Here is a 25074-nt window from a genome sequence, read left to right as displayed (position 1 = left end):
TGACGCTGAGTAATCATATGGTACCTTATATTCTAGACCTGCCGTGTGTGCTATAAAGAAACTCGAGCTGGTTAAGTTTAGGTATAATGAGGCTATTGATATGGTTTAACCTCTTAACCATATGATTGATACCATATGTCTAAGAATTCATGCCTTTTCGGCTCCTCTCCTGTATACATGACTTTGAGGCATACGTCTCATTGCATGGTGCACATATTTTTACTGTGCCTTGCTGACTTCCCTAAAGTATCTTTAGAAACACTGATTTGGATTATTGACTGGGGAACTAATTGACTTAACTCGCTTAATTTATTTCCAAGCCATTCTTAGCACCAAGACTTAGTTTGTGCGTCTTCACATTTGGAAACTACAGCATTGCCTTTTTCATTTATGCCAATTTTTGGAGCTAAAGGAAATTAGGAATTTAAGATTCACTGCTATGGGCTATACCAGCGGTCTATGGGTCTTAACATGGTGGATATAGTTGTGCAGTTGGCTCTGTGCATAATGTCATTTGATGCCAATTTCTGGAGCTAAAGGAAATTAGGAATTTAAGATTCACTGCTATGGGCTATACCAGCAGTGCTTAACATGGTGGAGTATACTTGTGCAATTGGCTCTGTGTATAATGTCATTTTATGCCCTTTGAGTGGGTTTTATAGCTAAGAAATTGCCGAATTTTTCCCCCAAAAAAAAAGGTGAAACGGAGAGAAAGAAATTGCAGACTTGACATGAAAAGCCCACTTCACTGAAAATCTGGTTCAACACCTCACAGTTTTTTCTTTTCCCCCTTCACCGTTGAAATCATGACATCCTGAAGTGAGATCTTATGAAGGTCATTCCTTTAATACTACAGGTTCCCCTTTAGTTCACCAGAAATAATCTGTAGATGTTGAGTTTTTAGAGCATACTATAATTTCAAAAACAGTGGATTATCTTTTCATTTCCAATTATTCCTCCTTTCTTTGATGATTTGTTTCTTTCATGAATTAACTACTAAGATTGAGAAGTTAAGATGGAAGTCAATTCCCAAGAGATACCAGGTTCATCTATTTCTCTTATCATAAATTAAGCTATTACTATCAACTGAGTGTTCATTACATTACAGCATGAATTCCCTAAAAGGTATGGTAATAAAGGGATCCAATGATTGTTATATTTATTGTATTTATAAGCATGTAAGCAAATCCATACAAAAGTAAATAGAACTGCTTGCTTGGTTGTTGTCATTGAAATGGAACTCTTGAATGACTTGAGGCATTCTTAATTTTACTTTTATATGAAGTTAAGAAAATCAAAATTTGTTGTGGAGTTGCTATTTAACAACTTGCAATCCTCATTAAAAATCGCAATTTTATTGTCAAGTGGAGTGTCTCAAAAGTGTAGCAGAAAAGTGGATATAGGATGTGGAATAAAAAATTTGAGAAAGTCCGACATTGTGTGAGAAAGATGTTGATGGCTGGGAGTTAAATATGCCGCCAAGTGAAAAAGACTGATACACCTTGTTACTCGTACTGATTTAGTTAAAGCTGAAAGATGGTTGCTGTGGAGTTTAATATCTGTTTGTTCTATTATATAACTGATTTGAGGATCATCTCCCTTCAACTAAAGTGGTCCAGTTGGTACTGTTTACTTTGTAGTGAACCTGTGTAGGAAGGTTAGACAGACGGCCACTGGTTCCTATCATTGCCCTTCCCATATCGCTTTAAATAAATCATAAGTAGTTAGTTAAGAACCTTAGAAAGATGGTAAATGGATTTGAACAAATAATCGAATCAATTGTTGTCAACTTTTGAATTAATAAAGAAGAAGAAGAAGATGCCCAGTGCATGCAGCCATGTTCATAAAGTCAAAGAAGCTATCGACAAATCCAGGAACTCTGCAGTTTCCGCTCCTTCCGCTGGAGGTGGTCTTCACTTTTCACATTTCTTCTACTGGATTGGAACTATTTGCAGGACTAGGAGACAAAAAATATAATAAGTGAGCTAGCCGAAAATCTGCAAAATTCATGGTTCTAATCGTTTCTATCCAATACCAACTGGAATGCTGAATGCCCAAATCAGATAATTTAGCCATTTCGAATGGACCATCATCATCTCACATTACAGAGCATCCCACAGTGTTCTCATCACTGAAATAATCCCCTACTTGTGTTGCTGGTGCTTGGAATGGTGGCTGATACATTGCCATTTCATAGTGGTAGTTTGCCTGAGCATAGCACGGTGATGGGAATAGAGCTGCTGTGGCTGCATAAGAATGTATTGCATAGTAGGGCAGGGTGATTAGCTGAGGTGGTTCTGCCATGCAGCACTGTTGTGTGCAAGTTCTCACTTTCATTTTGTCATGCACCATGCTTCTTGCTAAACCTTCATGGTTTGTTGGAAGAATAGCATTTTTGTTCTCTGTGACTTCATAAATACCGCCTATCTCTGTCTGATCATGCTCCGGACCTCTTTTATCCCCACTATCTGGAATTTCCTTTACTACTACTTTTTCAGTGGAAGAACTGCCACTGCCACTGTCATTGTCGCATGAGGAGGAGTCTGGGCATTTTGCCGACTTCTTATACACTGATTCTGATTTCTCTTTCTCATTTGTCTTATTTGCTACTTGTTTATTTCCATTTGCAGCCTTCTCATTCCCTAATTGCTTCCAAAGCTCTGCTTGTTTTCCAGCTTTTGAAAGCTTCTTAATTAATATTTGTGGATCCACATTCCCTACCACTGTCACTCTAGGTTGCAACGGGTCGATTTCTGTCTTCAACACACCTGACATTGATTGATATTGTATGCAGCATGATATAAGTGGGTGGGGGAAACTGTCCAAATTAAAAGAGAAAAACCGATAACAAATAAGTTCTGCTGGAAAATTTAATATTAGTACCCTCAATACTCCGGAGAACCTTTTTAGTTTTCCTCTTGCAGCCATCGCAGCAGTTGATAAAAACCTTCAATTCAACCTTCTGAAATAAAGCCAACGTAGCACCATTAGTTAAAGTGGGTATGAAAAAGGAAAAACAGAGAGGAACATTTTGAAGAAATAAGGGGCAATAAAGGAATGAGTTTCCAAACCTTCAAGTCTAGTTCCGCTGCCATGGTCTGAGCGACCCCTTAGCTTTGCGTTGGAGAGAAGCAGCCGGTCAAAGTAAGAGTATATAGTCTAGCTGAAGAAGAATGAAGAGGCAGAGAATTGGAGAAAGCTGTGATGGCAACTAGTGGTCTTCTGGGTAGCCTTCATTTATATGCCACCAAAAGGTAGGGTCAGTAAACATTAGAATAGTGGAGTTTGTATGATAGCCTTTCTTTCAGAAAATGTTGTTCCAACGCAAAAGCATTCAGGGACAGCTAGCTTTCTATGCAAGCAAAATTTTTGAATGTTAAGAAATGTTCTCCCAAGTCCCTAACATCCCAACCCATTAGCGCTATGACTTAAAAAAATAAAAAATAAAAAAATAAAAAATAAATAAAAATCTTGTAATCCGTAGATTGGTCTTTGTTTCTTTAGGTATCGTGCAACTTTTACCACAGCCTTTCAAAAATTGAGAGCCACGTGTAGCCAGGAGACCCAGGAACAATATTCCTTCATATATTTGGAAAAAAGGGTTATTAGCTCTTTAACTATGTCTATAGTTGCATTTTAATCTTTGAAATTATTTTTAGAGGTATTTTGATTTTTAAACTTTAATTTTTGGTCCTTTTTAGTGCTTAAATTATTTTTTATCTACTTTTTAGCAGTTTTAAAACATGCCTCCCATAAAAATTTTTAGTTTTAAAAAGTCAAAACTAATAATAATGCAACAAATTATTAATTGACACATAAATATAAATTTCCATCAATGATAATTATTTATGATGAGAAATAGTAATATTACTCATATTTATGATCGCCTCTGGTCTGAAGCGAAATATTTGAATTGTTTAGTTGTCATTTACATTTTGGTTTCCTTGATTTGGTAAATATATATAGACAAATTTCAATAAAGCTTGTTGGAAACGCACGTTTGTAAAAATGTAAAAAGCTCATGTTACAAGTAGTTAATGAAAAAGATGGATTTCCGGACGCGAGGAAAAACAAAAAAAATCCCCGATGAGAGGCCGGGTGACCATTTAACATTCCTCTCGTTTACTTTTACTGGCTTAATTAATTATGCCGATCCACTTTCTTATACATAAATATATGATTATGAAGTACTTTGGTTGTATTAAATATTAATAAAAAAAATAAAAAATTCTTGCAGTGGTGTGAAGACCGAATCTACGAAGAAAAGATCCTTATTTAGCGTCAATTGCCAAACAACAAATAACAACTGTCCGTTGTTTATTCAACCCTTTACCAAAAGTCCAATCATGATCAGTAGTAATATGTAGCAGTTGAATGTTAAAACATGTACCAAAAAAAAAAAAAAAAAAGGGTAGTTCATAATCAATCAGACACCTCTCTTTACAGAACAAACAAATGGCTATTCCCATGGTCTATGACATGTAAGAGAATGGGAACCGTACACGTGGATTTATATATATATATATATATATGATCTAGAAAGCAGAGAAAAGAACAAATGCAGTCCAAGCTGCTCACTTCTCATATCGTGTGTTACTTGTATACTATGATTTGGATTGGTTCCACAATATATAAATGTATGCATATATATATTCCTCAAAATAATATATATATACATATATAATGATTCTATGGTGGAGATCTTTCAACATATATATCACATCAAAAATTGATATTTAAAAAAAAAATATTTATACAGTAAAATTAATATTTTTTTTCAAAAAGTATTGATTTTTGATATGATCCGTATACAAACAGATACAAACAGTTCGTACCGTAAAATATTTTTATATTTATATATATATATATATATCTATATAGGTATAAAGCCTTGAGCTTGGCTCTGCTTTGCTCTCAATGGCTTAGATATCACATCAACCATAAATATGCATGTCTCTATAAATATTTAGCTATATATTGATTGAAATTTTTTTAGCTAAAAAAATAGCTAAAAAAAAAAAAAAATTGCTACCTAAAAAACATTTAAATTAGCAGCCGTCAAATATATATATATATATATATATGTATGTACAAACATTTGTCCATCGATATCACTGGGGTAGAACCTAATTCTATTTATATGTGATTAATTTAACTATAGATTTAAAGACAGATTCTTCTATCAGAACATTGTATCAGGGCCTTCAAGTCTCTGGTTTCTTTGAATCTTTCTCATCCGTCCATGTCTACTCTGCTGGATTATGATGATCTTTTTTTTGCGTTCCAAACTTCAATCTTTGTGTAGTTGTAGTCCAGCCTTTTGATGAATTCGAATTTAATTTGTACAGTTACTACTAGATCATGACCTGCATAAATTATAATTGCATAATATATATTGTCTCCCTTATCTTTTCAAAGTTTAATTTGTATTAATTTATAAACCAATAAAAAAATGTCATATGAAAAATCTGATCAACAAATTTGGTACCATGAAACATTCCTCTTCAAAACTTCAACTATACGCATGCCTTGGAGCTGTTTTCTAACTTGCCAACAGTCAAGTCTAGCTAGCTACCCGATCTCGGTATATACAATAAAATGTGTAGTTTTTCTATATTGACATTTAAAACTGTTATTAATTATATACTCTTTAAGTGTTACAGATATAATATATATATATATATATATTGGTATTTTAATATATTTGTAAATGTCATTAGCTAGAAACGTGTCCTATCTCACTTATGAAAAATATATTGCAAATGTGTCACTTAGCTATCTCACCTAATTAACAATGTTTAATGTCATTAGAAATAATATTAGTAGCAATAGGCGTTAAGATGTTTATATATATTGAGATAATTATTAATCTTTTTTAAACAGCCTAGATCTCGTCTTGCTGAAGCATGAAATTCAGAAAGTGTTGTGTGGTTGCTGAAAACTGATAGAAAACGAGCTTGAGTGGAGGCCATTGGCCATGCGTGTAGTTCTCAAAATTCGTCCAGACGAGAGCTACCTTAGCACAGCTTAGCTTAGCTTGTTGGAATCATAAGGTACATTATAGTTTTAGAAACTTTCATTCTTCCCTCTATTCACTAGTGATTCCTCTCTTTATCACACACACATATATGATATATATTTTCAACATGTAAATAATATCTGAATTATACCATTATAGAATTAAGAACATTAATGATAATGTGACATCTAATTTATTAAAATGATGTGGTAAAGTGATATATTTTAATTTTATTGGTTGAAATTTTAATATATTATATTTGGATGAGTAATTTTTAAACTATAAATGTAATTAAATATAAACAAATATTATAATGATATTTATCATTTAGTAAACATTTTGATGGATGAATTGGCATATCTATCACTATTCAATTTAAAATTTATTTGATTTAATTAAAAAAAAAAAACCTAAAATAACTGTTATAAAAGTAGAAATGTACTTGAACAAAAAAGAGATTGAAAGGAATGTGAGCTGGTTGAAGCCACACGATGTCCAAAATCGTCGCCGAATGGGTGTTGTGGCCAAAATAGGATCAGAAAGCATAGTTGTGAAGGTGAACAAAGATGAAAAATTGGTGTCGAGCCAAATAAAGATAGGCCTTCCGATAATTCTATTTCTACCACCTCTTTTATTATATATCTATATGTAAATGAATAAATCACATAACATGTGATCTCTAGCACACTTTCCCATTCAATTGTTGTTTTGTTATTTATTTATTTATCTTTTTAATTTGTATTTATTTATTGGCAAAGCAAATTAAAATTGATTAGAATTTGGTGTCCATATAATATATATAACTTAATTGGGCCTTGGCCCAATAGAATTAGAAAGAAAATGAGAGGGGGTTGGAACTTGGAAGGATTGTGGGGGAAAGGAAAATGGGAGAAAGAGTGGAGGGAGGGACACAAACACACACAGAAAGAGAGCAGAAACCTCAGCCATTCGTTAAATGAGAGGCTATCCATAATCTCATCCTCTCTTGGTTTCATTTCAGTCACTCCCAACTAGTCCTTCTCTCTTCTACTCGATAATAATCAAATAAAAAGGAAATATAAACAGCCTCAGAATTCTCTCTGTGTCTTTGCTACTCCATCCTACTGGTCGTCTCATCATGGCTTCGGCTGTTCTTTCCGTGGCCAAACCATCTCTACAGGTACTAGCTCGCTGCTAATTCTCAATTGGCACATTCATGTCTTCTTATGCTCCATCCAATCTCATTATTATTATTGTGTGCATTCTTTATTTCTCGAATAAATTATAACTATCCATTTCCACTGGCATTTTTTCTCATCTTCATCTTACAGGCAACTGGAAAGGGATTTTCTGACTTCTCTGGCCTCCGCAGCTCAACTGCTAGCGTTCCCTTTGGGAGGAAGACCACCTCAGATGACTTTGTTTCAGTCGTTGCCTTCCAGACCTCTGCTGTCAGTCCTGCCTCTCAAACATGCTACCTCTACATAATAATTAATTATATATCAATTGTTTCTGCACTTTTTGGCTGTAAATGTAATGCTGTCTTGTGTCTATATATATATATATATATATTCAAGGACTCTGCATGATCGATCACTAGTAGTATTCTCGCTCCCCTATATATAACATCAACCAAAAAGAATCGAATTAGTTCACTAGTATCATATAAGCATAGACTTCTCTGCTTATAACATTGCAAAATATGTGTCATCATCAGCTTTTGCAAATGATATATACATATATATATATATATATATATATATCATAAAAACATTACAAAAATCAGTACCATTATTAGTATTTTGTAGTTGCTACCTAATTTCTTAAAAATGATAAACAAAAATAGAGGTGAGGTAGACAAGTATATATGGATTTTATGCGATCTGGAAATTGCACATTAACTAGTTATTAAATCGGGAAGGTGCGGTACCTGAGTTGTAATTGTGGAATTGAAGGTGGCAAGCAGCGATGGCTACAGGAAAGGGGTACCGGAGGCGAAGCTAAAAGTGGCCATAAATGGGTTTGGAAGAATCGGAAGGAACTTCTTGAGGTGCTGGCACGGCCGCAAAGACTCCCCTCTTGACATCATCGCCATCAACGACACAGGTGGTGTGAAGCAGGCCTCCCACCTCCTCAAGTACGACTCCACCCTCGGCATTTTCGAGGCTGACGTGAAGCCTGCGGATGAAGGCATTTCCGTGGATGGCAAGATCATTAAGGTGGTGTCGGACCGCAACCCCGTTAACCTTCCATGGAAGTAAGTGCCTAAGCGGTAGAAGTAGTAGTAGACGACGACGACGACTAGTATGATGACTTTGAATTCTTGGTATTATTAGATACCATATATGCATCGTATTAATTATATCTACGTACAGGGACTTGGGGATCGACCTGGTAATAGAAGGAACAGGGGTGTTCGTGGACAGGGAAGGAGCAGGAAAGCACATTCAGGCAGGAGCGAAGAAGGTGCTGATCACTGCCCCTGGCAAGGGAGACATCCCAACCTACGTAGTGGGAGTGAATGCAGATGCCTACAACCCTGACGAGCCCATAATCAGCAATGCTTCTTGTACCACGAACTGCCTAGCTCCCTTCGTCAAGGTCCTAGACCAGAAGTTTGGTAATGGATGATATTTGAAGTTTGATTGATATATGATAATATGATGATGATGATGATGATGATGATGATGGAATTAACAACTTATTATGTATGGGAATGGATGGCTTTAGGCATCATCAAGGGTACCATGACCACCACTCACTCGTACACCGGGGACCAGAGGCTTCTTGATGCTAGCCACCGCGACCTGAGGCGTGCTCGGGCTGCAGCCCTGAACATAGTTCCCACATCCACAGGTGCAGCAAAGGCAGTCGCTCTGGTGCTCCCAACACTCAAGGGCAAGCTCAACGGCATAGCCCTCCGTGTCCCCACCCCCAATGTCTCGGTGGTGGACCTGGTGGTCCAGGTCTCCAAGAAGACGTTTGCTGAGGAGGTCAATGCTGCTTTCAGAGACAGCGCCGACAAAGAGCTCAAGGATATTCTCTCTGTTTGCGATGAGCCCCTGGTTTCCGTGGATTTCAGATGCAGCGATGTGTCTTCCACAGTCGACTCCTCCTTGACCATGGTTATGGGAGATGACTTGGTCAAGGTCATCGCTTGGTACGACAACGAGTGGGGTTACTCTCAGAGGGTCGTCGATTTGGCTGACATTGTTGCCAACAAGTGGAAGTAAGCAAAGTAATTCATTTTGCCACTCCACTCCACTCCTCTCTTCCGCAATTTTTAGTAGTTTGTTTTTCTCTCTCTTTATTTTTTGCTCTTATTAATTACAATTTGTAATGATGAGAACGTACTACGCTAGCTGAACCATTTTCTCTGGCTTGTCAATAGCAGTCTCAAATATTGATCATCAACATCAAGCAGCCTCCAAACCATTTATTCTTTTCTTTGTTAATCTCTAGCGAAGCTGGTTAACCATTTTGGTATTTTATCAAACAGCAAGCTCCTAACTAACTCGGGTTGCCTTAACAAGAAATTAAGAGATTGAAATCCTGCACTACCAAACGAAAGAAGGCAACCCACTCACAATTAAAAATCTTCCGTATAAATTGTTAAATTAAAATGGACCATTTAACCATCACGAGTCATGTAAACCCTAAAGTCATGTTAATTCATAAGGCCAGCGCGTATGTATATTATTAAATCGTGGAATTTACAACACAATTAACCCCACGTTCCGAGTTGTCCGAAAGAAAACACTATAATGGATAAAAATTATTCTTAAATCTTCCTCTTTCAATCTCATTCACTAACCCCTCTTCTTCCACTTTATCAACATGTCCATTTCTTAGTTCTATCTTAGATTTTTTTTAAAAATTTTACTTATGCTTTTGAATATCTGGTGGAATGCACCGGTTCACAAATTGTATGGTTAATATTGATTTCTCTCAATTTTGATTTTCCTTAACTTTCAAATAAAGTTATTTTGCAATGAATGATTGTAATTAATACATATATTTATGATCTCAATTAAATTTTTTTTTTATTGTGGCAAAAAATCAAAGCAATTCCTTTTGGTTTCCATTGAATTTACCGTAATTTTTTTTTTTTTAACCACGTTAATCATTTGGGTTTCATATAGCCATAGAAAAAAGATAAAAGAAAAAAAAAAAAAAGCTAATTGTGATTTGAACAGTTCATGTTTAAAGTCCTACCATAAGTAGCCATTTTTAGCACAGTAGAAAAAATTCTAAATAACTAATCAATTGATAGAGCAATAGTATTTATTTTTTAACCTTATGAGTCTCAATACATAAAATACTTGTAACAACTTACAATATTGATACTAATATTCCTCAATATGAAATTCTAACAACTTATAAAAACCGAAAATTATATTAAAAAAAAAAAAAAGGTAAAACAAATATCCGACAACTAATTTTTTATTGAAAGATGGAGGATCTAAATGCTTAGATTAGATTTTAGAACTGAGATTGATTTTCTGCAGTTGCACTTGCACTTGCAGGGTAACATTTAGTAGTCAGGAAGTCAGGACAGGCAAAACACCTATAATGCCATGGAGTTAACGCCATACATGCATTGCTAGTCCCGACAAAGATGCCCACACTTTTTTATTTCTTTTTGTTCCATGTTACTGGATCTTGCAACATCATAAATATATTAGAGGACATTCGACCTCTAAAATACAGAAAAACATTTTACCTTCTTTTGGCGAAATACAGAAACACTTTCGTTTTACAATAATTAAATCCAATCTATAGAGTTGTACACTTGGCGAAGTTACTACTGCATCAATTTCTAATAAAACCATATATCTTGTTAAAGCATTTTATTCATCATCCATATAATTGAATGAGATACTAACCGGATGACAACATGTCAACAAACTAGGCCGATAAGTCACAATCTATACTGACGTTGTTCCTCGTTTGTCCTCGAAATTTCTTAACCCACAGAAAAACGAAAAAACGACACAACGAATCTAGTTACAAATTTCCGGGAAAGCTATCCAGGCAATAAACTCTAATTTTATTGAGTCAAACTCACTGATCAATCTTACGGAAGAATAAACAATTAAAAAATAGACGTCTGAACAAGTAAATATATTTACAGATATAAAGAACAAAACGAAATATATATGTATGTATATGTATGTAAACACATTAAAGATACAAACCTTCTAATGAATGAGAGAGAGATACATGTAGGCAACTTATACACAGTGCTATAATTTTCAACAGCCTCAGTGACCAAAATTTCTATACTGGTCCCACTAAAACAACCAGTGTTTCTTCCTTGGCTTTGGTTGAATTGGAGCAACTGCAAAACAAACAAATAACTCCACAGATCATCAAACCAATATCTCCACATTGTCATGCCATTACAACGTTTAAAGCTAAGACATTTATAGCCCAAACAAACCTTGGATTTCATATAATGAATTGTAATGAACCTCAGACCAGAAACTCAACCACAATTCTGCATGATTAAAAATGAAAAGAACCAGAATTAATTTACAAATAAGTTTAGACATACAAATGGGACAAACATTCCAGCTAATACCAGCATTGCAATCTCTAAATCATGAGGCTCCAAAAATATCTATGTCATGTTACAAACCATACCAAAAGATTAAGCAGTTAGGAAGTTGAACCACGTGTGTTTTCACACCAATCTAGCACACACTCAACACCTCCCCTTACATTTATACCCCTGTCCCATCCAATATCAGGAAATAAAGGTCTTAGATGTCAGGAAACTTCGATAAAATATCATGTTCAGTTACTGTCAAAACCCAAAACTCATAGCTATTTATATCAAGTTGAAACAAAACACACTCAGCATTCGCCTATGGACTTATGTATATCTTCTTCATTAAATCTCTCTAAACATAATGCAAAGCTTCCAACCACTAACAACATATCTCTACTAATTATTTCATCCCTTTTACGTTAAAACTGAACGCCTAACTGCTCACTCTATTTTATCCTTTTAAACATATAATTTCTTTCAGTGTCCTGGAAATACACCCAGCCGTTTACTTTGATTTGGACCTATAACCAATTACAGAAACATATTAAAATGCATTAATGCTACTCGATAATTAAAAACCACACTTCCACTCATAGCTTGAAATATTAAAGTGAGACTGACAAAATGTTAATTGCAGGCAGCCCCTGAAGCATTCAAGGGTGGCCTAAGAGACACTGAGGGAGAGAGAAAGAGAGAGAGAGGTGGGAAGATATTTTCACGGTACCACATCTTGGGGCCCGGTATTGTGGCATGATTTCAATAAAACAAGTATCTCTAAATGATGTCAAAAGGCATATCTTTGCTGCAAACTGCGTTTGAACAAGCAGCAACAGAGTAATTAACTATAATAAGTAAAATTCAATATTTAAAACATGTAAAAATCAAGCCAAAAAGCCTAAAGAGGTTTGAATATTTCTCCCTAGATGCTAAGATTTCTGGATGACATTATCAAGTTATGAGCATTGTCAATGAAGTTGCAATTACTATGACTTTAGGGCTCAACCAACAGCTATGCAGAAGAATATATACCACATGTTTTGACTGCAAACCTATAGTATTGCAATGAATTACATCCTAACATTACTTAATACTGGTTTGAGAGTTATATCTGACCTTATCAGCTGCTGCTTGTAGAGTAACATGGTCCCCCCATTCACCTGATCTGCAATATGCAGTAAATTAAAGGCAAATATCAGTCTCCTGTACTAACATATAGAGTTCAAAGTCCGAGCACAAGGTCAATGCATGTACAAATGTTAAGTCTTAACAATAATTAATTCCGTAACTATATTACTTTTCACCAACATACTTTGCCATCCTTTTGTAATAGCGTTTGTACTTCATTGGAACATATCCTTCATACAAAGATCTCGAGTCTTTGAGCTGGAAAAAATGAAAATGAAAATGAAAGAAACATAAGCAAAATCAATTTGGTCTTAATCAAAGAAATAGTTTTGCCTCTAACAAAAGATTTATAGCATTTAGCAGCACCTCCTTTCAAAGTGATGCACCTGCTCAAATTATCCTCCATTATAAAGCAGAGTGCTTTTTATCAACTTCTATTGAGACAATAATTCAGGAAAGTCCAAGAGATAGTGATACGTAAACATATAAATCGAAGAATACTCCCTTCCTTTGCCCTATAAAGAGTAGCATAGCCTATAACATATAATTTTAATTTATTTTTTTAAAATTCTTATTTTTCCTTTATGGAATACCTGAACCCAAACCCATGTTGATTATTGGTGGGTATGCCCAACCCATCCCATACCCATTTCTTTCATCCCATACCTGTCCCACATGGGGTAGTACCCACGGGTACCCAAACCCACAGGTTTGATTGCCATCCCTAAGCATAGCTGTAGAGGTGACAGAATAAGTTGGAAAAATAAATTATTCAAATCTGCACATCATATCAGTTAAGCATTGGTTCTCGGCATTGTTTGAAGTTTTTAGTTCAGATTCAAATAAATGGAAACATTGGACTTGAGAATGTGATGGGCTATTTGAATACTTCAAAATAGAATTACAACAAAAAACTGAAGTTTAAGTATGGAGTAACGTAGATTGTGATAGAGATAATGAAACTAAAATCAGAGATGTGGTGGTGAAGAGATATTAAGACATTTTGATGCATAGAGAGAGAGAGAGAGAGGCTCCCTCAATAATCTTTGCGCATTATCATCTATTATTTTATCCTGATTTGTGTAACCAAATCTACAAATTAAAATTTAATTTCTTACATGTTGTCACTTGACAGATGCTCTACCTGTTTGACAATCTCTTTTCGTACATGTTTGTGATATTCAGGTGACTTGTACATCTGGTCCGAAAGTGCACGAAACTGCAAAGTTGGAAAAGAAGTGAATATTATAACAAAAGGTTACATTGCGAGATTACGTTAACATTACATATACCTGGCAATTTCCATCCCCAGATACCTTCACTTCACGCAAACCATAGAGATTCAACCTACAGGAAAGTGACAATAAAGAACGTCGTACTTAGCCCAGATGCTGAGAGAAAATAGAAACATAATGTTTTCAACCCTTCTTAGCACCAATTTCTTGCACACGCTTAAAAATATTATGATATGCACAATAGTAATGGCTTTTTAATGAATCACATTTTGCTTATTATTATTTGGGAATTTCCACAGTTGCCCATAATATTACCAATGACGTTCCTAATTTCAAACAAGCAAATATAAGGTCAGTACAGATGCAGTGCTTTAGAATGAGGTTTCCAAAACTTCCAGTACTTATATCTGTGAGTGTGTGAATGCGTTTAAAATCATCATTTCTCCTACTTCCGATATTTCCAAACACCGTTTGAAAAAAGAATAAAATAAAATAAAAGGAAGAAGAAGAAGAAGGAAGCAATGTTCAGACTTGTTAGCAAATTCCGTGATCAAGAAATCATTAATGTGCATTTAAATGCTAAGCACAAAAGATATACCTCTGAATAAGCCGTTGATGATCCAAACTAGCATCACTTAAGTTGGGGATGAATGAATTTATACGCGGAATATGCTGGAAAACAAGAGACTACTGTCAGAAATTCTGAAGAAAATTTTTTTTTGCAACATAGGAGATTTTGTTGACAAAAAAGGCAAAAAGGAAAAGGAGCAAGAGTAGGCCAGGTAATCGAACACAACAGAGATAAGGGAAGCATATATCATGAAAGTAATCAGGTCTAAATATGCAATGCAGGATGAATTACAATTAAAACTAGCAACTACTTTCATGAAACTATATCAGAGTCCAAAAATATAGAAAGTTAACATAAGATGGTAAAAAAAAGAAAAAAAAAGAAAAGTACTTTATTACAAATGACAATTCAGACCAATAGTCTCACAATTTAGTTTTCAATAACACATACCCAAAGTGCGTGGTTTTTTCCAAATACAGAGAACACAACAAAAGAAAAAGAAGTATTTGCACTCCTTGAAATAATATAGTATGTTTTATATACATTAAAAAGAGTCATAGAAGGGCTTAAAATATATGGTATAATATATATATATATATATATATATATATATATATATGGAAAGAGAAAAAGAAGCAGGTGGAATACTTACAGGAACAGGTGCGAGATCAGAAAGGCGTCTAGCAACTGCGCCATCTAAGTTAGCATACTCTTCTGTTAGAATAAGAGCAATCATGCGGTCATCCTCCATGTCCGTGTCCTGCTGGCTGCTGCTGCTAAAGGATGTTGAGCTTGAACATTGACTCTGATTTCCTCCATTCATCATAATCTAAATATATAAATTGATTGGTAAACAAAAAGAAAGACCAGCAGATATTAGATTTCCCTATGAGAATGAGATGCAATCGAATTGAACCATTTCGCAGCAATTGTCATAACAATCGGGTACAAATAAAGAATCGTCATTGAAACTGAATATATATATATATATATATTTTTTTTTTTAAAAAAAGTGTAAAACAAGTACCTAATTGATTGGATTCACCAACAGTTTCGTTCTGGAACACAGAGAGAGAGAGAGAGGGTCGGAGAGATTTGTTATCGTTTGGATGAATATGAAGGTTCTGTGTTTCTGCGACTGCAGAGAAAGAGAGAAAAAATAATAATAAAGAAAAGGGAATAAGAGGACAGAAGGATGGAAAAAAGAGACAGAGAAAGAGATTTTAACGTTATGAGATTTGGGGGTTGGGTTGGGTGTGGCTTAGAGAAAGAGTTGGTTAGATTTCGCGCTTTCTGGGTAAATTCTTCTTATTACACACTTGGAAATGGTCTCTCTCTCTCTCTCTATCTCTCTCTCTCTCTCTGCGTCACACGCACGCACTACGCGTGTTTCCATCTCACCACCCACAGCGCTCTCTGACCTAGCCTACCTTGGGGCCCAATTCATGCCATTTTTTGAAAAAAAAAAAAAAAATTGAAAATTCTTTGTCCAGCAAATTCACTTCAAAATTATGCAATAATATCGAATTGGTTCTCTTTAATATATATATTTTTTTGTTTGAGAAATTGATCAATTAATATTAAAAGAAAAATATATTCTATAAAACAGAATATTATAAATGTTAGAAAGAAAAAAAAAATATATATATATATATATTTATATTGGTCCTTTGAAACAATATCACGTTTTTTACTTATTAATTTATTTTTTTGTTCCCATTCATTTCTTACAATAAATAATCACATGAATTCACCAGATATTAGGCGGTATTTTGTCATTTGTGTTACATGCTTCAAATTGCATTTTTTTAAGGGAAAATAAAGAAGGAATATAGGAGCTAAATAAGGAAACAAATCTTGAAAATATAAATGTGGTTATATTATTTATTATTTTTAGAATTATCTTAATATGTTGTATTTCATTTTACAAAGTCTACTCGGGTTAACAAATATAACAGTGTCACATGGATAGCAGTCTGTAAAGATAACCAATATTAATTATGTAAAGATAACCAAGATTAATTAAGACTAGTGAGATTCACTTGTATTACTTCCATGTTTTAGGTGTCTCGATGAAATGAACGTTGTAATTTATCTTTAGATAATTTTTTGAGAAAATAAACTAGTAAACAAACATATGTGTGTGTGTGTGTTTCAAAATGTAATAATGTTTGAGAAAATTTGCTTGCTTAATTCCCTCCTAATTGTCACAATGATCAAAGTTCAGCTGACATTATTGATATAAATAACAAAAAGAAGAAGAAGAGGAGGAGGAGGAGGAGGAGGAGGAGGAGGAGGAGTAGTCGGACTGATTAAATTTGATACAATTTATATTATGCATCGATCAAGGAATTGAAGACTAAAAATTTGTTTATAACATAGACATAACTAATGCAGCTCAAGTAATTGGAAATTTCATGGGGCACCCAAAAAAAGAAAAAAGAAAATAAAGATTGCCTGTGAAATATGAGCTGCCTGGATTGGTATCATAACATAATAAATTGGTGGGGAATATGTTTGAGTAGGTAGTCAGGAGGTAGGTAGGCCTAGGCAGTCCGGAGGAGCATCTCCTGGTTCCTCTTCAAGGACTGTTGCTTCTGAAACATAATCTGTCGGTGGAACCTCTTAATGAAGAGATCGGCCACGTGGTCTATTTCGTCTTCCAGCCTGAATTCTTCCCCTGCCTCCTCCTTTGAGTTTTTCACCATGTCTATCACCGATGGAGCTCCAGCTGTATCTTCCACTTCGTCAAACAGCGAGTGCGTAAGATCCGGGTATTTCTCCTCCACCTCATCCTCGTACTCCTGCAAGTACCCTACTTGTACATGCTCATCTGCAGCCTGCTCGCACTCGCAGGCCATGGCATTAATATTATGGCTACTGGTGTATAGCACAAGGGCGGCTTTGTGGCTCTGTAGAACTTCATGTTCTTGTTCTTGTTCTGGGTCGGAATTGGAAATAGAATGACCTTTGCTGCCGTGTTGGCTGACCAAAGCCTGGAGCTTGTGAGAGATGGAGGTCATGAGAATCTTCTTGTTCCTCAGCAATGAAAATATGGCGATGCGAGTCTTGAGGGCGGTTGTTTTGGACTTGAGAGCCATGGTTTTAGCCTTGGCTATGGAGCTTATGGCCGCTATTATCTTCTTTACTATTCCAGACGCTCTGTTCTTCATCTTAATTTGGCTTGGCTACCAACAACACTACTCTCAATTCTCAGAGAAGAAAAAAAAGAAGAATATTAAATATATATATATATATATATACAAACATAGACCTCACCTCCAGAGCCAGAGATATCGATGTAAAACTCATATGATACCTATATATACATATATATATATATATATATATATATATATATATGAATGAGATTAATGATGAGCTACAGGTTTATATATTAATACATAAATATGGATGAATTGATCAGTTAGGAGTCAAGATAAAGAGATATAAAAGGAGCAAATTTAGGAGGCAATAAGCTAGAGGGTGTACTTAAATTTGTAGGTTGCAAAGTAAAAGGAGAAAGCAAAAGCAGTGTTTTGGCATGAACGACAACTGGGTGGGCGCATAGGGTATATATAAGCATTAAGCAGCAGCGGAATTGGGCAACTTGGCTAACCAAAGCAAGAAAGAGTGGGGATTAAGAAAACAAAAAATTAATTTTTTTTTTAAAAAAAAAAAAAAACGAAAAGGAAAGAAAAGAAAAAAAGGTAGTGAAAGTGAAAGTAAAAGTTAAAGTTAAAGGGAATAAAGTGCTGGACACGTGGCCCTGTATAATAGGCTTGATTCTGGTTAGGTCGTTTGCGAAGCTAAAACTTTCAAGGAAGAGGAAGACACGTGTTTCTTCCTCCTACTTTTAAGTACACATGTTACACCTTAATTGCAGGTTGATTGGAGATTGATTTAGATTTCTTACTCTAATTCTTTTTTCTTTTTTTTTAATTTCTTCTGTGTGTTTTGTAGAAGAATAGCCAGCGAGACATAGCAAGCTAGCTAGAGCATATGAAATTAACCCTTGAGAAATGTGGAAATTTAACTATAGATCGGACCCCGTTAAAAATTAAGAAGAGTAAGAATTAACTTTCATTCATAATTATTAATAGAAAAATGGCTTCTATGAGATGAGGCCTTATTTATATAATAATTATTCAGAGAAAATTAATAGAACAAAAGTAATATATATATATATATGTATAAAATTCGACGATGTTAACTGTTTATATCTATCCGCATTATGTTATGGTGAGAATTTCAACATTGGCGATTATTTTTGAAAAATCATGGGTTATATATATAAAGAGAGAGAGAGAGAGAGAGAGAGAGAGAGAGAGAGAGCATACATATATAAGTACAGTACGATTGGTCTAATTAGGTAGGATAAATATCTGCCTAAAAAACAAAACATTGCATTACATGTATGTATAAGTTGGAGAAAGGGGTCCACAAAATGCACGTTTGGTTGAATATTGAACAGTGCGATTACATGTATTATTCATTTTCATTTGCTTAATGAAATTGCAGTGTTCTTTTGGTGTAGTTAATAAAAATAGAATTTTTATGTATAATAATTTTTTTAAAAAAATTATTAAAAAATTAATAAATATTTATTTATAAATAAAAATTATATTAAATGTTTATTAAAATTTTCATATAAATTAACAAAAAAAAAATTTGAAAAATTTTAAATTTTAAACTTTTTTAAAACTGTTTCAAAAAGTTTTTTTTTAAATAAAAAAATAATTCCTGCTAAACATTTTTATTTTTTGGTAAAAGAACTTTTGAAAAAAAAAAAAAAAAATTGCCAAACGGACTAGTAATCAAATTGAATTCACGAAGGCCGAGGCTAATAATATACAATTCCATCACTTGCGTAGTTCGATATGTAGATGCTTCATTATTATTATTATTATTTCCCCGCTGCCCACTTGATTCATTTGTCTTCTTCACTCAACTGCGTGGTGCGAGCGACGTTCAAATATGCCATATTCTCCTGCTACTTTTGAATTTCATCCTTATGATGCTTGGATATCTTAGCCACTAAGACTTCACTTATAATTATTTCAATAGCTTCCGTATATATATATATATATATATAATATTTATACATTTTTCGATTGGATTAAGTTTATGTATGTTCGATCAGGAACATTTGTATTGCCCCTTCTCTCATGCTTCTATCTATCTTTTTTTTTTCTTTTTTCTTTTTCTGATCATATGCTTCTATCTATCTATTAATTATTGAAATTAAAGATTTTAATTACTAACTTAATTAATAGCTGAAGAAAATTTTACTAGCTGTGCTAATTAAAGCCAGGTTATAATTATGCTTTTCAAGTCTCCTGTTTTTTGCTCAGGAAAAAAAAAACAAAAAAAAAAACTTTTTTTTTAGTAAAATGTATGAAAATTTCATCCAGGAGAAAGACTGGTCCCAACAAGAAGAAAAAAGCTCTTCTGTTTTTACTAATTAAACCAAGAAAAGTAAAAGCAAAGCAGTTCAAAAAATAATAATATTGATGCAAGTTTGGGGTGGGTTTGAATTTTTATTTTTATTATTTAATATTTATTATTATTATTATTTTTCTTTTTTGTGAATTTGGGGTTTGATGGTGTACGGGCTGTAAAGCGCTATAACAAAGCTGATGAATGAGACCAATAATCTCCTCAAACAATTCTTAATTAATTTCTTACTCGTTTCATGTTTTCTAGCTAGCATATCTTCCTCGCCAATTAATTTGACCGTTAGGTCTGCTAACTTTTTCAAGCTTCATCATTCCTTCTTTTGATTTCCTTCTAAATATTTTACTATATTCAAAAGTGCTAGACGAAAACGTGAGTGGTATAAAAAGGGAGGTTGAGAAGACATGACCAAACACCAGGGCGCACAGAAAAACACATGGCCTATTATATGCACAAAGATATACGGATTTATAGTTTCACATATGTAAAGATTAGGATTAATGCATTTTCCTAGCTTTGACTTGTAGAACTTTTATGTGTTTCATGAACCGTTTGAATTTTAATGTATTTTATGCATTTTGGTACCGTATAGGCAATAAGTCCTTTCAATTTTTATGCTTGGTAAACCATAATCTATATAGCCATTGAAGATTTAAAAACAAAAAATACATATCTATTAAAGACAATTCTATTAACATTGCATTTTTAGCTATTCACACCACATTTTTAATGATATTTTTATATTCTAAATTTATCCATTTGAAAGAAGTTAATAATATCTTTAATTAAATAAAAAATTGATCCATAATTTTTTAAATATAGATGTAAATGATATATCAACTAAATCAATATCACTTAACTATAATACATTATAATTTTTTAGATATAGATGTAAATGATACATCAACAAAATTTATCTCACTTAACTATAATATATTACATTGCAAAGCCGTAATTTTGATAAAATCTTCCATGAGGCAAAAAGTGTTACACTAGCGGGGCACTTTTATCTACCAACAATTGATAAAATAAAATAATAACAATAAAAAAGAGGGGGTATAACCCCATCCGTTAAGTCATAAAAAACAAAAGGAATTCCATCTGAAGCATTGCTTTTAGCCACCATATCTGCCAATTTGTTTGTCTCTCTGGCAACCCATTCTGAATCCTAGTTAAACTTTTCAGACCTTTCTCTCAAACTCAAAAGATATTGGCTATGTGCCACCCATCAAGTTCTTTTTAATCTCAATCTTAATTATATTTGCTTTCAGGGTAAAATATAAAAGTATGTTTTATTCGTGAAGGTAGCAAAAGTAAAATCAAATATGAGCTTATATAGAATGTAGTGTAGGTAACAAAAAATGTGGTGTTAAAGAAAATCAGCCATGCATTATTATGTTTTAAGTAAGAATTACATGTGAGCTTTCTTTTCCTTTTCTTTTTTTTTTTAAATAAATATATGTCAATAGTTATTAGTTGTACATACAAATACAAGAGCATTTTCAATGTTTGTCTATTACTAAATTTTTTGTCACATCAAATAAATAGACAGTCTTTAAAAAAAAAATCTTCAATAAATTTATCTAAATATTTTATCAAGCTAATATGGTAAAAAAATAAAAAAATAAAAAAACACTATCTAGATGATTCTCTACTTTTTGAAAGTTTGTCTAACATTATGTAATTTTCTCAAAAAACAAATTTTTTTTAAAAAGTCAATTTTTCTAAAAAGGAAAAAATTTAATAAAATATATATAATTAATAAATTGTATTCTTCATATTACCATTGGAAAATAATTTTAAAATAATCTTAAAATGTATTAGATAATATCAATTTTTATACCACATAGATAACAATTCACATTTATTAGAAAGATGCTTTAAGCTTTACTTAAGAAAGTAAAGGCTAACATGCGTAATCTTCTATATAGGAAAATTTACTATTTAGGTATGTAGTGGATTTCATATATTTGTCATGAAATTACATGTAATCATCACTTCTGATTACATATAATCCCAGAAAATTACATGATGTTCGCATTTTAGCTAAATGCGAATATCTGCATAATAGAAGGATTACATATATGTGATACTTCTACTACATGGATATCCATATCAAGGAGGAAAATGTTGAAGATGTCGCCGAGTTATCATCGAAAATGTCGGGTATCGTCGACTACCAACAACGATAGAGGGGAGAAGAAATTTCCATCAATGATGTCGTCGAAACGTCGCTAGTGCCTTTCAATGTCGTCGTTGGAAGAAGTCGGTCGAAATTTCATGAAATTAGTGGAAAGATAGTGAAATTTTGTGTAATATCGTTGTTCACTCCTCTAGGGATGATCTTAAACAGCTCCGGCCAATTGATTTCAAGTGGGGAACTAAGTAAAAATAAATAAATAAATAACAAACGAGGTTTTCAAGTGGGGTGGAATCGGACCTATAGGAAATTAACAAAAATGAAAATCTAGAAATAGAGGTTTGATGTTCACCTGGCCGACTGGTTACAAGAGGAGATTCACTCATGTGATACTGATGAAGGTTTTCAAGTGGGTTTTCAAGTGAGGCGCAATCAATCCTGTGGGAAATTAACAAAAAAGAAAATCTAGAAACAGAAGGGATTCACTCATGTGATACTGATGAGGTTTTCAAGAGGAGATTCACTCATGTGATACTGAATCAGTCATGAAAAAAATGTGGGGAACTAGGGTTTTCAAGTGGGGTCCAAGGCTATGAGTTTTTCTTAATTTTTTGTAATTAATTTTTTTAACAAAATTCTTTATCATTTAAATTATTTTGTTTTGATTCTTTTGAGAATTAATTTTTAAATAATACTTGCGTTTGGAAAAATAGTAAAATTTAGTTTGATGAAGTAGTGCAGGCTGCAAAGGATAAAATTTATCATTTTTTTATATTGTTTTACTGTATTAATTATCTCATATGTAAAAATCTATATTTTAAATTAAATATTTACAGTTTTCGTAATTTTATCGATATTTCTATCGATATTTTCATAAAATCTTACCTTTGACATTTCCCTCCATACTGATATTTTTATCACTGATCCACATCATGACAAGATGCAAATATTCTATAATTTCACTAAATTATAATCAAAAGTATAGTTAGAAGTGATAATTACATATATTTTGTGTCACAATATTCAGATGGCAAATTTTTTCTATATTTATATATATACAACCAGACTCACATTATATTGATCTGATAATTTTAACATCAGCACTTCCCTTATCAACTATTGAATGGTTTCAAAAGTGAATTCAAAAAAATTTATGGTTCACCAAGTCCCCATACAGTTCACTTTTCTTAAATATGATTTTAATATATCACAAATCTATATTAAACTATTAATTAATTTTTAAATCTCAACCTTTGAAATGATTTAATGGTTAATAAAGGATATGAACTTGACTGACATATCAATCTATGTAAGCCTAACTATATATATGGACTCATTTGGTACACAATATTGTATTGAAATAAATTAAATTAAAATAGATTGGATTGGAATGAACTATATATATTAACATACAATACTTTGGTATAGTAACATATTATATTATATATTTTTATTGAAAAATAAGCATACCCAAATTTTTATATTTTATAATCATTAATTGGAAAATTTTCATCTTTTACCAAACAAAAAAAATAAAAAAAATTACCTTACGGCAGAAAAAAAAAAAAATATATATATATATATATATATTTGGTACAAAAATCCAAAGAGAAGTGCTACTTGCACTGCAGATAAATCTCTATTTCCATAATTTTTAAATTTCAATAATGCTCTTATTGAATGTTTTTCATTTTTTATTTTTTCTTGGATGAATTTTATCAAAATCTATACGTCTACTTCGTCTTCCTCTTCTATGCTTCATTGCCAGAATTTCAACAAATGGCATTGTCGGCGAGCCATGGTGGACCTTCTCCGATGGGGCTTCTCACTCGTGACCCAACCTTAACTCTAAGCAAATGATGATTCTCTTTGCCTTCTCTCCACCTTGGCTCTCTCTCTACCTCTCTCTTCTCACCAATCTCACTCTGTTTTACTGCAATAAGCTCTTTTTATTATTATTATTATTTTTTTAATTGATTTTCTTTGTGAAAATATGTTGCCTTGGGATGAGTTGAGGAAGAAAGCTTTTGACCAGAGAGTAAAATGATGAGACCCAATATTTATAATGGCCATAATAGTCTCCTCTCTGAGTTGTTTAAATTCGGCTAATATAATAGCCAAGCATGGCAACAATAGTTGGTGGTCTGATGACTGCACTCTGCAGGTCGACGGTGTTCTTGCGGCACCAATAACATAGCAACTAGGTTGTAATTATTAGGAAGAAAAAGACCAAGACAAATTTGAATATTATAAACTAAAAAAAGGAAAATACATAATGGATATTTTGAAGTTGTTTTTGCATTGAAAAAGAACTACTCAAATCCAAAACATATCCAAATAAATAAAGAAAAAAAAGTATTTAATATTATTATTTATAATATCCGAAACATATCCAAATAAATAAAGAATAGAAAAAATAAAGAATACCAAAATTTGTAATTGCCATTTAGGTTCTAGGTATTCGACAAAAAATTTTTAGTAAATAGTGTTCCAAGGGATGTAGATACAGGTGGATTGTGGTACTCAACATTGCAGTTTATGAGCCCAATTGGATCTTCGTTATAGCAATAATCGATTGCTATCCAGCCAAAGAAAAAGATGGTAAGGATGACAATGGAGAGGGGATGCCCTGAGAGGCTAATCACGGGAGTATAGAATATGGCAATGGAGTAATTAGTGCGATCGTTGCATGTCAGGACCCGTCCAAGATCCCTCATCGGAAGCCTAGACAAGCTCTGATCCTAGAAAAACCCTAACGGACCTTCCAAAGGAAAATCCGACAAAACCTCCCCTAAGGGTTGGAGTTACCACAAATTTCCTGCATTGAAAACACACTTCTATATACACCACTTTATTCCTCCCACATTACTACAATTTAATTTCATAAATTTGCAGCACTTCAAATGAATAATAGAAAATCAGTGCATAATTAATAAATAAATGTTCCAGACAGTATATACAGCTTCATAGAGTACAATTAAATATGGAAGTTAT

At 33.2% G+C, this 25074-nt stretch overlaps 4 protein-coding genes across 7 annotated transcripts; 1 reads left to right on the top strand and 3 right to left on the bottom strand.

The window, feature by feature from the left end:
* Window positions 1-22: 22 nt before the first annotated feature.
* LOC107427984 (heavy metal-associated isoprenylated plant protein 35) lies at window positions 23-4206 on the bottom strand. 2 transcript variants are annotated; one of them, XM_016038402.4, is made up of 3 exons: window positions 3072-4206; window positions 2884-2962; window positions 23-2768 (listed from the first exon to the last, which is right to left on the bottom strand). In XM_016038402.4, exons 1-3 carry the CDS (start codon window positions 3093-3095, stop codon window positions 2098-2100), a joined length of 774 nt encoding a protein of 257 aa, XP_015893888.2. In that variant the 5' UTR covers window positions 3096-4206; the 3' UTR covers window positions 23-2097. The 2 variants fall into 2 exon arrangements, with proteins under 2 accessions (XP_015893888.2, XP_048337196.2); XM_048481239.2 differs by having other exon boundaries at window positions 23-2962.
* A 2715-nt stretch (window positions 4207-6921) lies between these two features.
* On the top strand, window positions 6922-9412 carry LOC107427982 (glyceraldehyde-3-phosphate dehydrogenase A, chloroplastic). The gene is made up of 5 exons (XM_016038398.4): window positions 6922-7178; window positions 7330-7449; window positions 7954-8255; window positions 8374-8618; window positions 8729-9412. Exons 1-5 carry the CDS (start codon window positions 7137-7139, stop codon window positions 9229-9231), a joined length of 1212 nt encoding a protein of 403 aa, XP_015893884.1. The 5' UTR covers window positions 6922-7136; the 3' UTR covers window positions 9232-9412.
* LOC107427972 (OVARIAN TUMOR DOMAIN-containing deubiquitinating enzyme 12) lies at window positions 9289-15810 on the bottom strand. Of its 3 annotated transcripts, none has more exons than XR_007242986.2 (11): window positions 15511-15804; window positions 15136-15312; window positions 14511-14584; window positions 13970-14024; window positions 13822-13896; window positions 12862-12935; window positions 12666-12714; window positions 12277-12361; window positions 11442-11498; window positions 11197-11339; window positions 9289-10963 (listed from the first exon to the last, which is right to left on the bottom strand). XR_007242986.2 is itself a non-coding variant. In XM_048480702.2 (10 exons), the coding sequence occupies exons 2-10, from the start codon at window positions 15307-15309 to the stop codon at window positions 11293-11295; spliced, it is 690 nt and encodes a 229-aa protein (XP_048336659.2). In that variant the 5' UTR covers window positions 15310-15312; window positions 15511-15804; the 3' UTR covers window positions 11028-11292. The 3 variants fall into 3 exon arrangements, 1 of the variants encoding a protein (XP_048336659.2); XR_007242988.2 differs by lacking the exon at window positions 9289-10963 and adding an exon at window positions 11645-11732 and having other exon boundaries at window positions 11028-11339; window positions 15511-15810; XM_048480702.2 differs by lacking the exon at window positions 9289-10963 and having other exon boundaries at window positions 11028-11339.
* A 982-nt stretch (window positions 15811-16792) lies between these two features.
* Window positions 16793-18037, bottom strand: LOC125424290 (uncharacterized). Its single transcript, XM_048481183.2, has one exon. It carries the CDS (start codon window positions 17654-17656, stop codon window positions 17030-17032), a length of 627 nt encoding a protein of 208 aa, XP_048337140.2. The 5' UTR covers window positions 17657-18037; the 3' UTR covers window positions 16793-17029.
* Between the last annotated feature and the right edge of the window lie 7037 nt (window positions 18038-25074).

The sequence above is a fragment of the Ziziphus jujuba genome, chromosome 9 (assembly GCF_031755915.1).
Source record: "Ziziphus jujuba cultivar Dongzao chromosome 9, ASM3175591v1".
NCBI lineage: Eukaryota > Viridiplantae > Streptophyta > Magnoliopsida > Rosales > Rhamnaceae > Ziziphus > Ziziphus jujuba.
This window is presented reverse-complemented; position numbering and strand designations above follow the sequence as displayed.

What these genes read in the sequence shown, in the direction of transcription:
- LOC107427984 (XM_048481239.2), bottom strand. Translation starts at nt 2,928, where the DNA reads ATGGCTGCAAGAGGAAAACTAAAAAGGTTCTCCGGAGTATTGAGGGTA.
- LOC107427982 (XM_016038398.4), top strand. Translation starts at nt 7,137, where the DNA reads ATGGCTTCGGCTGTTCTTTCCGTGGCCAAACCATCTCTACAG. An exon ending in TGGCCAAACCATCTCTACAG is followed by an intron (nt 7,179 to 7,329) that starts GTACTAGCTCGC and finishes TTCATCTTACAG; the next exon opens with GCAACTGGAAAGGGATTTTC. An exon ending in TTGCCTTCCAGACCTCTGCT is followed by an intron (nt 7,450 to 7,953) that starts GTCAGTCCTGCC and finishes GTGGAATTGAAG; the next exon opens with GTGGCAAGCAGCGATGGCTA.
- LOC107427972 (XM_048480702.2), bottom strand. Translation starts at nt 15,309, where the DNA reads ATGATGAATGGAGGAAATCAGAGTCAATGTTCAAGCTCAACATCCTTT. An exon ending in CATCAACGGCTTATTCAGAG is followed by an intron (nt 14,025 to 14,510) that starts GTATATCTTTTG and finishes ACTTTCCTGTAG; the next exon opens with GTTGAATCTCTATGGTTTGC. An exon ending in GAAAAGAGATTGTCAAACAG is followed by an intron (nt 12,936 to 13,821) that starts GTAGAGCATCTG and finishes CATTTTTTCCAG; the next exon opens with CTCAAAGACTCGAGATCTTT.
- LOC125424290 (XM_048481183.2), bottom strand. Translation starts at nt 17,656, where the DNA reads ATGAAGAACAGAGCGTCTGGAATAGTAAAGAAGATAATAGCGGCCATA.